The sequence below is a fragment of the Anabrus simplex genome, chromosome 6 (genome assembly GCF_040414725.1).
Source record: "Anabrus simplex isolate iqAnaSimp1 chromosome 6, ASM4041472v1, whole genome shotgun sequence".
Classification (NCBI taxonomy): domain Eukaryota; kingdom Metazoa; phylum Arthropoda; class Insecta; order Orthoptera; family Tettigoniidae; genus Anabrus; species Anabrus simplex.
In genome coordinates this window covers 281,054,462-281,068,765 of record NC_090270.1, presented here as the reverse complement: position 1 = coordinate 281,068,765, position 14,304 = coordinate 281,054,462, and the positions used below count along the sequence as shown (strand labels likewise).

Here is a 14,304-nt window from a genome sequence, read left to right as displayed (position 1 = left end):
ATGTTAGAAATATGCGGGTATTTCAGGAATTTTTCCATGGTACAGACCACTATCTGATCTGTAGTCTAGGCCTAGGATAGAGAAAATAAAATCTGTCTCCAGACAAATAAGAGTAGAAAATCTCCAGGATGAGGACATTAGACAAAGTACATGGAGATGATTAATGAAAAGTTCCAAACATAAAACAGAAAGTAGGTTCAGGATATAGAAAGAGAATGGGTGGTATACAGGGATGCTGTAGTACAAACAGCGAGGGAAAAAGTTAACATCTTGGTGGAATGTTGAAGTGAAGGCAGCTTGTAAACGTCTCAGAAATTGCTTCATGCAAGGACAAGGAATTGTATGTAGATGAAAGAAACAGAGTGAAACAAATAATTGTCGAATCCAAGAAGTAGTTATGGGAAGATTTTGTTAGTAACCTGAAGGGGCTTCGTCAAGCAGCAAGGAATCCTTTCTCAATAGTAATAAAAATCTTCGAAAGAGAGGTAAAAAGGAAATGAATGGTAATTTGAGTATATCAGTTGAACTCATAATAGAAGATCCCAGGGAATCACTGGACTGATGGAATTTTGAAAATCTTCTCAACATAAAAGGAAATCTTTCTGATGACATGGTAAACAACCAAGCTCACAGGGAAGATGACAGTGATGATAGTGAAATTACACTTGGAGAAGTGAAAGAGATGGTAAATAATCTCCCTTGTCACAAAGCAGCAGGAACAGATTAGACCTGAAATGTTAAAATATAGTTGGAAAGCGGGAATGAAATGGTTTCCTAGAGTAATAATATTAATATGGAACGTTAGGAAGGTACCTTCTAATTGGACTAAAGTTGTAAGCAAGGGAGCAGGAAGGATTGTAACAGCTATCGAGGTATTTCATTGATCAGTAAGTATACCAGGCAAAGTGTTCATTGGCATTTTGGAAGGAAGGGTGTGATGAGTGGTTGAGAGTAAGTTGGATGAAAACCAGTGTGGTTTCAGACCACAGAGGAGCTGTCAGGTTCATATTTTCAGTATGTGCCAGGTAATGGAAAAATGCTATGAGAGGAATAGATAGTTGTGTTTATGTTTCATAGATCTGGAGAAGGCATATGACAAAGTACTGAGGGAAATGATATAGGCTCTACTGGGGGATTGTGGGATTAAGGGTCAATTATTAAAAGGAATCAAAAGCATTTATGTTATCAAATGGGCCGCTGTGAGAATTGATGGCAGCATGAGTTCTTGGTTCATGGTCATAACAGGGGTGAGACATGATAGTAATCATCTGCCTTTATGCTTCATAGTTCACCTATTGAAAGGTGTAAAGTGGCAGGGAGGGTTTCAGTCAGGTGGAAATCTAGTAAGCATTTTGGCCTATGCAAACAACTTGGTTTTATGAGCAGACTGTGATGAAAGCCTGCAATATAGTATCTGGGAATTTTAAAATAAGCCTTTCGAAATTAACTTTTTGAAGACTAAAGTATTGTCATTAGGGAAAAAAAATTCAAGAGAATTGAATGTCAGGTTGAGAAAACAAAACTGGAACCTGTAGATAACTTCAAGTATTTAGGATGTGTATTCTTCCAGGATGGTAGCATAGTAAGTGAGATTGAATCAAGGTTGCAGCAAAGTTAATGCAGTGAGCTTGCAGTTGCGATCAACAGTATTGTGTAAGAAAGAAGTTAACTCTCAGATGAAACTCTATCAACACTGGTCTTTGCTGTACGGAAGTGAAAGGTGGCTGGACTGAAGATATCTTATTCCTAAGCTAGAGGTACAGACATGAAAGTAGCAGGCATGATAACTGGTACTAACAGGTATTATCAATGACAGGAGGGTACTGGTACCTGGAATGAGGAGATAGAGGCTAAGTTAGGAATGAACTTGAAGTAGTACGCACAAACCGGCTCGGTAGTGGGGTCGTGACGCAAATTGAGAAGGTTAGGTTATCTAGGAGATTAATGGAGGCTAAGAGAAGTAGTAGAGGGAGACCAAGACAATGATGCTTAGACTCGGTTTCAAATGATTTAAAGATACGAGCTATGGAACTAAATGAAGCCACAGAGCTGATTACAAATAGAGGATTGTGGAGGCATTCCATAAATTTAAAAATTCATGCAGGCTGAATGCTGAAAGGCATAATGGTGTATAATAATGTATGTATGTTGTAATGTATGTATGTAATGTATGTATGTATGTATGTATAATTAATGTGAAAATATTGTTTGGACGTCTACAGCTCAAGATTTTAGAGCTGTTAAACACATTATATATTACGATGTAACTTTATTCTCACTTGAACTAACTATTGTGCTTTAAGTTCATATTAGTAAAAACAATTTTATTAGAATTTGGAATTGGTGTAGGAGAATAAACACTGTTAATGAAAGTTGGTAATAAATTATTTTGTAATGTAGGCCCTTCCACAATTGGTGGGGATGCTGTTACTCCTGTGGGTGAGCCAGCAAGCTCAGGACAGCTGGTGCCATTGGATGGTCATTTGACTACAGTGAACTTGGAGAATGATCCTGTGCGGAGGGCTCAACTTCAGCAAGGTCCTTTTACATTGGCAGCAGAAATCATTGAAACGGGTAAGTGTTGAGAGTGAATAAAATGAAAGAATGAAAGGAGGACCCTGTTTTGTACTCCATATACAGCATTTCTCCTCAGTGCCAGGAAATCGAGCATGTATTTGGTTGAAGTGATAAATCTTAACTGAACACCTTACAAAGCATTCATTTTTTCATTTTGCTGACAGTACCTTCAAGAATGTATAACTTGTCATGTTTGTAGAGGTTATTCTTGAAGATATTTTTGTTACCTAATACCTGTACTCTCAAAAAGTCTCTATTTTCAGCTACATGTAATTTTCACGACATAACGGATTTCTTCCAATTTGACATATGTAGTGAGTACTTTGTACCTCTATGAAGTCTCAAGCACTTAAGACATTTTAACTTCAGTATCTGTACTTCACATTGAATTAATTCTAAACTTGATACCTTTTGTCCGGTTCCATGGCTAAATGGTTAGCATACTTGCCTTTGGTCACAAGGGTCCCGGGTTCAATTCCCGACAGGATCGAAAATTTTAACCATCAGTGGTTAATTTTGCTGGCATGGAGGCTGGGTGTATGTGTTGTCTTCATCATAATTTCAGCCTCATCACAACGTGTAGGTTGCCTATGGGCATCAAATCAAAAGACCTGCACCTGGTGAGCCAAACTTGTCCTCTGGACATTCTCGACACTAAAAGCCATACACCATTTCATTTTTAAATTTTTTTTTTTTTTTTTTTTTGATACCTTTTAAGAACCTATTCATAAGCAAATGTTCTGAGTAACTTCTAGACATACCAAGTGAGTTGGCTGTACGATTTGGGCCATGTAGCTGTTGGCTTTCATTGTGGGAGATGGTGAGTTTGAATCATGTTGGCAGTCCTGAAGATGGTTTTCCAGAGATTCCCATTATCTCATCTGTACCTTAATGAAGGTCAAGGTTTACTCCTTTCCAATCCTATTACATTGTTGCCATAAGACCTGTCTTGAGTTGATGCAACGTAAAACCGATAGCAAAGTGAGTGAGTGAGTGAATGAATGAATGAATGAATGAATGAATGAATGAATGAATGAATAAATAAATTAATATAACACCTGCATAATTCAATGTGCTGGTATTTTTTACCATATTCGAACCTTATGGTTTGTAATTACTGGTATGCTATTGGTGGTCATCTGTGTTGCCAGTGTATATTACCTGATCAAAAGTATCCCGATACATATCTGAAATTGCAATTAGACTTTACCCGTGTCACATTCCCTATTATTAGACATTAATATTGGGTGGGTTCTCCCTTCACTTTTATGATGGCTTTAACTCTACCGGGGAAACTTTCAGTGAGGTGTCTGAATGTCTGTGGAGGAATGGCAGCCCATTCTTTCTCAAGAGCCAAAACCAGAGAAGGTAGTGATGTTGGACGCTGGGGTCTGGAGTGAAGTTGACATTCTACTTCATCCCAAAGGTGTTCCATTGGGTTCAGGTTGGTACTCTGGGTAGGCCAGTCCATTTTAGGAATGTTATTGTCCACAAACCATTGCCTCACAGATGCAGCTTTATGACAGGCTGCATTATCATGCTGATACAAACAATCATTGTCTTCAAACTGATGTGCATTCAGAGCTTTCTTAAGCACAATAAGGGGACCAAACCCTAATCATGAAGAACACTCCCATACCATAACATCATCTCCTCCGTACTTCACATTATTGCAGGTAATGTTCTCCAGGCATTCACCAAACCCAAACCTTTCCATGGATTTCCACAGGGTATAATGTGATACATCACTCCAGATCTCTTGTTTCCAGTCATCCACTGTCCAGTGGTGTCTCTCTTTACACCACCTCAAGCATTGACTGCAGAAACTTTTGGCAGCTCGACCATTGTACCCCATTGTTTTCAACTCCTGACACACAATCCTTGTGCTGGCTGGACTGCTGGTAGCACTTTGGAACTCACGAATCATTCCTTCCGCTGATTTCTTGTGAGCTTTTACAACCACCTTCCACAATGCTCGTCCGTCTCCGTCCATCATTAAATGAGATCTGCCTGGTCTTGGTTCATACCAGCGGGTCCACCTCTCATGACATCTAGAGTTTAATTCCGCATTACATAGGGGTGTCCGGATATTTTTGATAAAGTAGTGTATAAGATATTCATTATATTGTTTCCAGTAAATGTCATAACTACTGTATCACAGATTTTCCACCTATTATTACTCTTATGTAGAATGTTTTTCATTTTTTCTTTCTTTCTTTCTTTCTTTCTTTCTTTCTTTCTTTCTTTCTTTCTTTAAAATAAAGTATTTTACTGAATTGTTTTCACAACCACAACTGTCATTGTATGTGTGTTTAGGTATTGTAAATGATCATGGCAAGACGTATGGGATTTATGCTGTGTCCGTAGCGAAGCGGTATGAAACAGGTTACCAAGAAAAGTGGCATGTCTATCGCCGGTATTCGGATTTCCACGATCTCCACCAGAAAGTCAAGGAAAAAGTAAGTATAAATTTATTAGTAGTGTTGTTGCCCTTTTTGCTTCTTGCTTGTACAGTGCTTCATTGTTATATTGCAGTACGGAGACCTCGGTAAACTAACATTTCCTGGTAAGAAAACATTCCACAACATGGAGCGTGCAGTATTGGAGAAGCGCATGAAGATGCTGAATGACTACTTACAGATACTACTGCAAGCAGGTGTCATGGAAACACATCCTAACCTTCAGGGAATGGTATTGGCATTCTTGGAGCAAGGGGATTATGATCGAGGTGTGACTGGGGGCCAAATCTCTCGCACTGTAAGTGTAATATCTCCTCTTTTTCAGTTCTAATTTCCCTGGACTCCTATTCAATAGAACACCAATTATCCATGGTAATGTGGACGAGGGCCACCTCAGATTAGTGAAAGCTCGGATAATATGGATGGCACACAGACATAAAAATTAATAATAAATAAATATTGTGCAGTATTACTAAGCTACTTCTGATTCCTTAGTGATTTGATATAATTTAAAAACAGAGAAATAATACATTCATGTTTATATGTGCAGAAAATAATATACTACAGTATGTGGGTGATTTAAACAATAGATATACAGACTGAAACAGTCTTATTTGTACAGGTGGTTATTTTACATTTTATAACACAGTAACTCATACTCATATATTATTTTTGGGCCTTTAGTCCTGTTCTGATTATACACTAGAGTCCCATTAATCCGAACTGAAATATTCAATTTAAAAAATTCTTCATATTGAAATGAAAGAACATATTATAGAATAAAGATTTACTTGCATTTTATTACTCATATTTTACTATGATAACTTAATGTAAACATAATTACACATCATAAACCATCAATCACTGGTCGTTTATCTTTACAGAGTCTGTTAGTTTCTTTTGCCGTAGTGACTGGAACCTACTCGAAGATGCAGTGTTATTAAATGAACATCGCCAGCACAATGCTCAATGCAAAAGTATAACCCGTTACCGTCTTTCAGCAGTTTTTGGAGACAAGTTTTAACCTAGTTTTAGTTGTTTTCTCCTCTACGGGTTCAATGAATGAATAAATCAAGCAATCACTACTGATCTGCATTTAGGGCAGTCGCCCAGGTGGCAGATTCCCTATCTGTTGTTTTCCTAGCCTTTTCAGAAATGATCACAAAGAAATTGGAAAATTATCTTGAATTCCAACTTTATCTTCATATTGTGATCTTTCCTACTTACCTAATACAGTATTTTATTAATGTAACTGCTAAAGAATGGACATTTCAAATTACAGTATGTACTGTACTGTATTGTAGAAACTATTCGGTCTCTGCCTGATCTAAAGGCTAGCGTATGACAACATGTCGCTCTGATGTCACCCAATATGCTGTGGGCAACTGTCGACCATGCTGTGTTACGGACACAGCGTGTTGCTGAGTTCAGAGGCCATATTGAACAGTGTTTGTAACCATAAATGCTAATAAACCTTCCAGAACCACTGTTATCACATGTTTGATCTTTCCTGCCTTTTTTCTATGACCCCTACCATTGCTTACAGCGTCATATTTTCACCTGGTGGAAAAACTTGGAACTAATAAATTTTGTAGCATAATTCGCAAGCGCATTGCTTAGTTAGCATATCTACTAAATTTCAGACTCTTACGATCATTACAGCCCATGCTGTACTAGGCTAATACCATAACTTTAATTTTGGACACCCAGTACAAACAAGACTGTTGCAAGCAAATAGGCCACTACAACACATATTGCTCTCCCATTCTTTTACAGTTATATACTGAGGCTTTTGGTCGCTAACATCCTGTTCTTAACACCTTGTGCATTGATTATGTGTATATAGACATTATACAGGCATTCATTGTATATCTCCTACACAGGATGTACAAATATGAATGTGACAAACTGTAAATGCTGTAGTGTAATGCATGCTTTAGTACTGTAGTGGTATATATTTTAATACTGTATGAATTGTTTCTCTCACAGTAGCTGATTTATATTGAAGTTACAGTAAAGTGAAACAAGATAACAAAAACTAATCACATCGTAACATTTTATACTTTAAATTTCTTAAGAAAGTTTTTTGGAGTTTGTTTCATTGTGGTGCCTCGTTTCTTTACCTCAATAATATTATATCTGTGCAGCACACTTAAAGAATTACTGCATTAAAAAAGCATTTTTATGTTGTAGAATTACAGATTTGGTTTGGATAATACGGACCTTGTTTAACTGGAGCTTGGATAGTTGGAGTTCCACTGTGTTTCATTACTGCATTGTGTTTAAGACTAAGTTGTACTGTTGTACTGTTTATTGTTATCTCAGTTTCTAATGGTTTTTGGTGATTGATAATAAAAGATGCTTAAAATGGCCGCATGATATTGCTGCCCTAATTCAGTACTAAAACATCTTAAAAATGGCTGTTTTGAGATATGAACATTGAAACATGTAGTTTCTATACTGTAATTCATGAATTGTATTAAGAAAAAGAAAAACGCTTGGATGTCGTTCTTATAGTATGAACCAACTGATGTTCAAGATGATGTATTTTATAGAATCGGATACTGCAGAACTATTCTTTATGTCCTTGTTTACATTTCAAAATCTAATTTCGGATTGAACTGGGGCAGTGATATTGTGCTTATGTAAATAGGTAGTATATCTTGATGTTTCAAACGTTCAGAACATCAAAGAATGATGGAAGATATTTTAAACAAGTAGTGTTTGCTAATGGTGGCAATTACTTTCTTATCTTAATCCTTTAATCTGTTTTTATAATTTTATTTTGAACATTGGTTCGAAGTTTTGCTTCCAACAAATCTTTGTACTGAGAATTCAGAGATTATTATAACTTACGGATTAGTGTGATATACCTAATGTGTAAAGAAATTGTGGACAGTCTGGATCTAGTTTACCAGTGACTGATGGTAATTTGTATTATTTTGATAATGTTGACAATAATTAATTAATGTATCAGGGCTATTGTTAGTGATGAATAAGATGCACAATAGAATATAGTGATGAGCATTAAAATGAAAAAAAAAAGTTCAATAAAGCATAAGTGTTAAAATTCATGGAAAATTTTTTCTTGAATGTTTTATAACTATAGGTCTTTGTGGATAAATACATTAACTATATTCACTACTTAAACATACACCTACACATAATAATTTAATTTCGTGTGGCTATTTCTAGCCGAGTGCAGCCCTTGTAAGGCAGACCCTCCGATGAGGGTGGGCACCTACACATATGAGAAGCACATTATTCTTGAAATGACCTCAATTAGATGAAACAGATCAGAGTGACTGTGATGTGGTTGGTCAGGAACCCATTTTATTGTCCCTTGTCCGTTCACTTACCTCTTGATCACATGGCAAACAAGACAATAGTCTTCTAACTACTGCGCACCAAAGAGTGTCACTGTTAGGTAGCAAGTGCAGTGAGTTCAAAGACTAGGGACATTTCTTTAGATGTAACTCCATTCTGTCACAATATTGTACAAATGTTCGGAAATTACTAGTTACCAAGGTGGCCAGACTTGGGGAACTGCACTTCATTCTGTGCTCAAGGTTGTGGAATGCCCATTTAATCCTTTTGCCTCAAATTCATAAAACCATTCATTTTTTAAAGAAACTGAATTTAAATAATCTGTTGTGCGAGTTTAAAACTCTGCCCTGCATTTATTTATTTATTTATTTATTTATTTATTTATTTATTTATTTATTTATTCCTTCTTCTTCTTCTTCTTCTCCTCCTCCTCGCTTTATCCCAATCATTTGGGCTTGGCACCATATGTGGATTGTATGACCGGATGCTTTTCCTGATGCCTCTGTGGAGGGAAGTATTCACTGGTGTGTGTGTGTGTGTGTGTGTGTGTGTGTGTGTGTGCGTGTGTGCGCGCGCGCGCGTGTGTGTGTGTTTTTTCAGTGGTTTGGTAGTGTGATGTGTTGTATGTGAAAGAAGTTGTGTATTAAGACCAATATAAACACCCATACCTTTAGCCAGAGGAATCAACCAGATGGGATTAAATTCCGTAATCTGATTGGAAATCGAAGCTGGGGCCCTCTGAATTGAACGCCAGTTCGTATGCTGACCTTTCAGCCAAGGAGCAGATTCTGCCCTGCAGTACTGCGCACATCAAAACAAAACTCATCACAGATCATCACACAGTAGGAATATGATATGCTGCTTTTCAATTTAACTCCTTCACTGCAGAAGTCAACTTTTGTCGACTTTTTGTCAATTTGGTACTTTCCCACTACAGTTTCCACATGCTTCTTAAGTAAATTGGCATTTAATACTACAATTTAATAATACAAACATACAAAGCATTGTTTGAAAATGTAGCCACCATTACTGGGCCTACTGTATGTTTATTAGTTATCTTTCACCCGACCGCCCGCCAACATTCCTGTCAGCTGTCTGGCCAGTAGCAGCCTTTTGTCAGCAGCCATGAGCGTGTGGAACAACATAAGTAATGACAGTGAAGACATCTTCAATCTTTCAATGGCTCGTTCTGATTCAGACTGTTCAATAAATTTGGACCATGAAACGAGTGTACAAAGTGATGGTGTGCATAGTGATTGTTCAGAAGAAAGTAGCAATGAGGAAGATCATCATTTTGTATTGGACTGGTGGGATATTAGTGATGATATAAGAATTTAAAAATGAAATTATGTGACAGGGCTTATTTTGATATAACAGTGCAAAGTGGGACTTCTACGAGAGTATCAGCACAGTCTGCTGGCGAAGCGAGGAAGACATTCTGATTACATACCTCAAGTGTGCCTGACAGAGAGGCACTTTCTTGGGGAGCAGTGGCAAGAGTCACAAACCTAATTGGGTTTTTTGTTCCATTTTACCACCAAATGTTCAAAGAAAGGAAAGGGACTATGCAAGAGAAAACAGAGGTTTTTTTTTAATTGCCCAGGACAGTCTGCAATGTGCCCAGTTCCATGTTTCGAGGTGTATCACAGTAATGTGTGTTTCAAGGTCAAATGTCACTGCTAGATTGCCAAAGGTGAGTTAAAAATAGGTGCAATAGGTCACAAACCTTTAAAAAAATAAAGTTTCAGTTTATCTGGAAAATATGAAAAACATGCCATTTTATTGTAAGTGTTCTGTTTAAAAATAGCACAGTGAAAGAGATTTTTTTAAAATGCTATTTGTTCGGGGCATTGACCCGTGTGGATCTTTTCCCCCTACTGGCACCATATTGTATGAACCTGCGTGTAAGTGGAATGGCGGTAGTGTGGAATGTTGTGTGTGAGGAAAGGAAGATTAAGGACATCACAAACACCCAGTCCCCAGGTCAAGGATATTAATCATTACAATTAAAAATCCCTGACCCGGCCGGGAATCAAACCCGGGGCTACCAGGTGACAGGCGGATGCGTTGGCCCCTACACCGCGGGGACGGACAGTGAAAGAGTTAATATGCAAAGGATTTGTACTATCCAGTAATGATGCTTCAGAATGAGGATTTGGTGTGATAAACTTCAAAATACTTCAGGATATGAGGAGGCAGTTACCTTTGTTACCTTTGTTGCAATTCAGTATGGGAATTTTGAACCTAAGACATTAGAATGCAAAGAGTTAAAATAAGCCTGTATCTCATCCTCATTAGAGTCAAACTGTGGAATATTTACTCTTCTCTTTGTATTGGGATAATATTACTGTTTCCTGGTGTAGTTATATGTTTTGCATGCAGTAACTGAAATGATACGATTTAGAAATACTGATTGTTATGATGAAGGACAATCCTGATACTTATTCTGAAGCATTTCAGATATTTCAGTTTCCAATGAATGAATGAATGAATGAATGAATGAATGAATGAATGAGTGAACTGTTTTATCCTGCCATTTATATCCATTCACTTTCATCCTTTCTTACACGTTTTCAGTGTACCCTCGCTAAATCACTTGCACATAATCTATCACTTTTCCGTTGACTTAAATAATAATAATTATTATTATTATTTATTTATCTATCCTCATTCTCATCATCTCTCTCTCTTTATCGTCACTTTTATTTATTTCTGATCTTGAAAATGAAAATCCACAACCTGTTTCCAGTCATTCTACCAGGTCAGGATGGAATGAATGAAGCCCCATCTTGCGACGAGGTTAGGAATTGTGCCGGCTGCCAAAGCCTGTTGCACTCCTCTGGGGCAATGATTAATGACTGACAGGTGAAATGAAATGATGTGATATTGGAGAGTGTTGTTGCAATGAATAATTAAAGGGAAAACCAGAGTAGCCAGAAAAAAACCTGTCCTGCCTCTGCTTTGTCCAGCACAAATCTCACATGGAGTAACTGGGATTTGAACTATGGAACCCAGTGGTGAGAGGCCGGCACGCTCCCGCCTGAGCCATGGAGGCTCTTATTTCTGATCTTAGGTCCCTTTAAACAGCAAGCATCATCATCATCATCATCATCATCATCATAATTTCTGATCCACTATCTAAAACATTTCAAAACAGACTCTGAACGTGGTCATGTTCACTGCTCCAAGTCATAGTGAATTAAGAGACATGTAAACTGAGGGAATATTGCAGCTAATTCTAAGACTTAAGGTAAACAAATGATAACAGTAATTAGAGGATGGTTACCTTGTACTTCTTTAAACAGAAATGATCACCACCACTGAGAACTGTGAGGGTAATAACAAACATGAGGATAGGACAGCCACATTCCTTAGCTATTCATAGAATGTCAAACATTGGAGGTACTTTTAGGTGTAACCAGTTATAATATCCTGTTCTCGGCTCATCTGCCTCATCATCAGAGTTGAAGGGCATTGCAGATGCAGCGGGCGTGCCTCATCATACTTGTATGAGGCAAATGGATTAAGAGTGCGGGTGCTGTTGAATACAGTACTGTATTATCATCTTTAGAGTATTAGACCCAATGGCCTGTCACTGTCTCTTGACAGCATTTTCTTGACTTTTGCTATCTTCGACCTTCCAGAGCAATTATGTGGTGGTGGTGATTACCGTTTTAAGAGGAAGTATAGTACACCTGGGCAACCATCCTCTATAGCAGTTATGAGAATCTAGTTAGATATCTGACTAGGGTTCATCCTATTGCAATGTTATTTCCATGGCACCCAGTACTTCTGTAGATATTGAACAGTTCATGTAGGGTAAAGGTAATCAAGAGTATGCACAATTCATGTAGGGTAAAGGCAATCAAGAATATGCACTTAGTAGTTTATTGCCCATAAACATATTTTGTAGATATTAGGAATATTCCCATGGTAAATTACTCCACGTTTATTTAGGAACTATACAACTATACAACAAACAATTTGCACACCCATACAACATAAAAGAAATAACATTGAAATGAAGAGCACAGTAATGCGAACTCTTGGATGACATTGCATCCTTGAGTATGCACAGTGTTCCGCGAAGAGTACGCATTAACAAAGATCACACACAAACGAACCAATTCTTTTGTAAGATGTATAGTCTTCATGCCACATTCTGAGCATAATTTACACTTTATCCACACTTCTGTGATATGCTTGCTGCATCCAGGACATTGAATAATATGGGTGCTCCATTTTTCTTCCTCAAAACCAAAGATGAATTTCCTGGTGTTGATGGCTTTTGACTTCCTAGTGCTATTTTTTTTAAACACAGATTTTCTTTGTTCTGCTTCTTTCTTTCTTTCTTTCTTTCTTTCTTTCTTTCTTTTTTTCTTTTTTTTCTTCCAAACTCTTTTCCAGCAAGAAACGTTTATATGGAGATGTTGAAATAATCTCTGACTTTTTTTGATGGGTTGTGCCTCTTCTTTAAGCCTGCTTCATTGGATTTAGGCAGTAGGTAAATCTCTGATGCACATACTTTGCTGCCAGTTTTTATATTTTCTCTTGTATGTAGCATTGCTCACCTGTGGGTGTTTTAGAGACTTCTGCTACAGTGGGAGCAAATTGGCCACTTTAACTGCATCACTATCAGAATCTTCATGGTGTAGTGTCTGATTTTGTGTTAAAGGTCAGTCTGTATCTTCCAATGGAGCGAAATTGTCTTCATTACATACATCCGGATTGAAGGAAAATATTAGAGTTGCTCGAAAGACGTGTTCAGGTTTCTCTACATTAGCTACTTTTCATTAGGCAGCCGGAAAGAGATAAGCAACATTTTGCTGAATCCAAGGTTTTCCCGGGTTGGAGACCATAAACTTGTTGTTGCATACACTGACGTAAGCAGTTCAAAGAAGCCCTTATCACATGGCTGCAAGCTGAGAAGAGTGATGTGCTGACTTCTGCAGTATAAGACAGCCTGGAGAGAGCAGTGTGAGATGCAGTTATCAAGAATAAGCAGAATTGGATCTTTATAGGCTTGGCTTGATGGGCAAAATGTTTCATCTGCTAGAAACCTTAGGAAGAATCTTTGTCAGGGGGTGTATAACATTTGAAAAGCATTCATTGCCTGTAAAGAACAAAAGGATTGAATGATTAAGTGAGGTCACCGAGGCCAATAATTAGATAGCCAACAAATCAGGACTGTCTACCTCTGAATGGGTTATCTGTCTAAAAATGAATGGCAATGTTGCAGCAATAAAAGTAGCTCCCAGTTGGTCTTTGGATGATATGGATGCCTGGAGAATGAAACCCTTGCTCGTGTTCAAGGGCAATGTGACTGTGGTTTTTTACTCAGAAATGCTTGACACCAGCAAGTAAGGACACTAATAGCAGCATCATTGAAAGACAAATCATGGTAAGTTGAGGGGGAAGTATCCTGTGTTGCAACAAATGGCTCCACTAAATGAATAGGCATCTTGGCATATTCGAAGGTCACCAGAAATGGATTCATTATAGACCCAACAATTAAATTTGAAACTGGAAAATACCAGCCAGAAGAAGTAAATGCTGAAAAGAACGATCTTGCAGTGTTATTCCAAAATTCTTTGAATTATTTAGGAAGAAATTTGGATTATCTCAACATTTACGAGACAAAATTTTCACAGTAGTGCTGAAGAAATCATGCCAAATTTTAGTCCATCATATACATAAATGAAAAGAAAAAATATACATGATTCATTATAGAAAATATTTGGAGAGTATACAGAGTCCAATGGGATTATCTCCAATGGGAGACAATTTTCAAATAAATAAAATAAATAAGTAAATAAATAAATAAATAATTTTTTTTTGCTAGTGGCTTTACGTCGCACCGACAGAGGTAGGTCTTATGGCAATGATAGGATAGTAAAGGCCTAGGAGTTGGAAGGAAGCGGCCGTGGCCTTAATTAAGGTA

General features: G+C 37.5%; 1 protein-coding gene across 1 annotated transcript in view; it reads left to right on the top strand.

Moving 5' to 3' along the window:
* Positions 1-14,304, top strand: part of LOC136876456 (sorting nexin-13) — a 219,354-nt gene that overhangs the window by 155,755 nt on the left and 49,295 nt on the right. Inside the window, exons 13-15 of the mRNA XM_067150440.2 lie at positions 2,401-2,574; positions 4,894-5,036; positions 5,113-5,334. Coding sequence (XP_067006541.2) covers positions 2,401-2,574; positions 4,894-5,036; positions 5,113-5,334 — 539 coding nt within the window. The remainder of the gene's footprint in view (positions 1-2,400; positions 2,575-4,893; positions 5,037-5,112; positions 5,335-14,304) is intronic.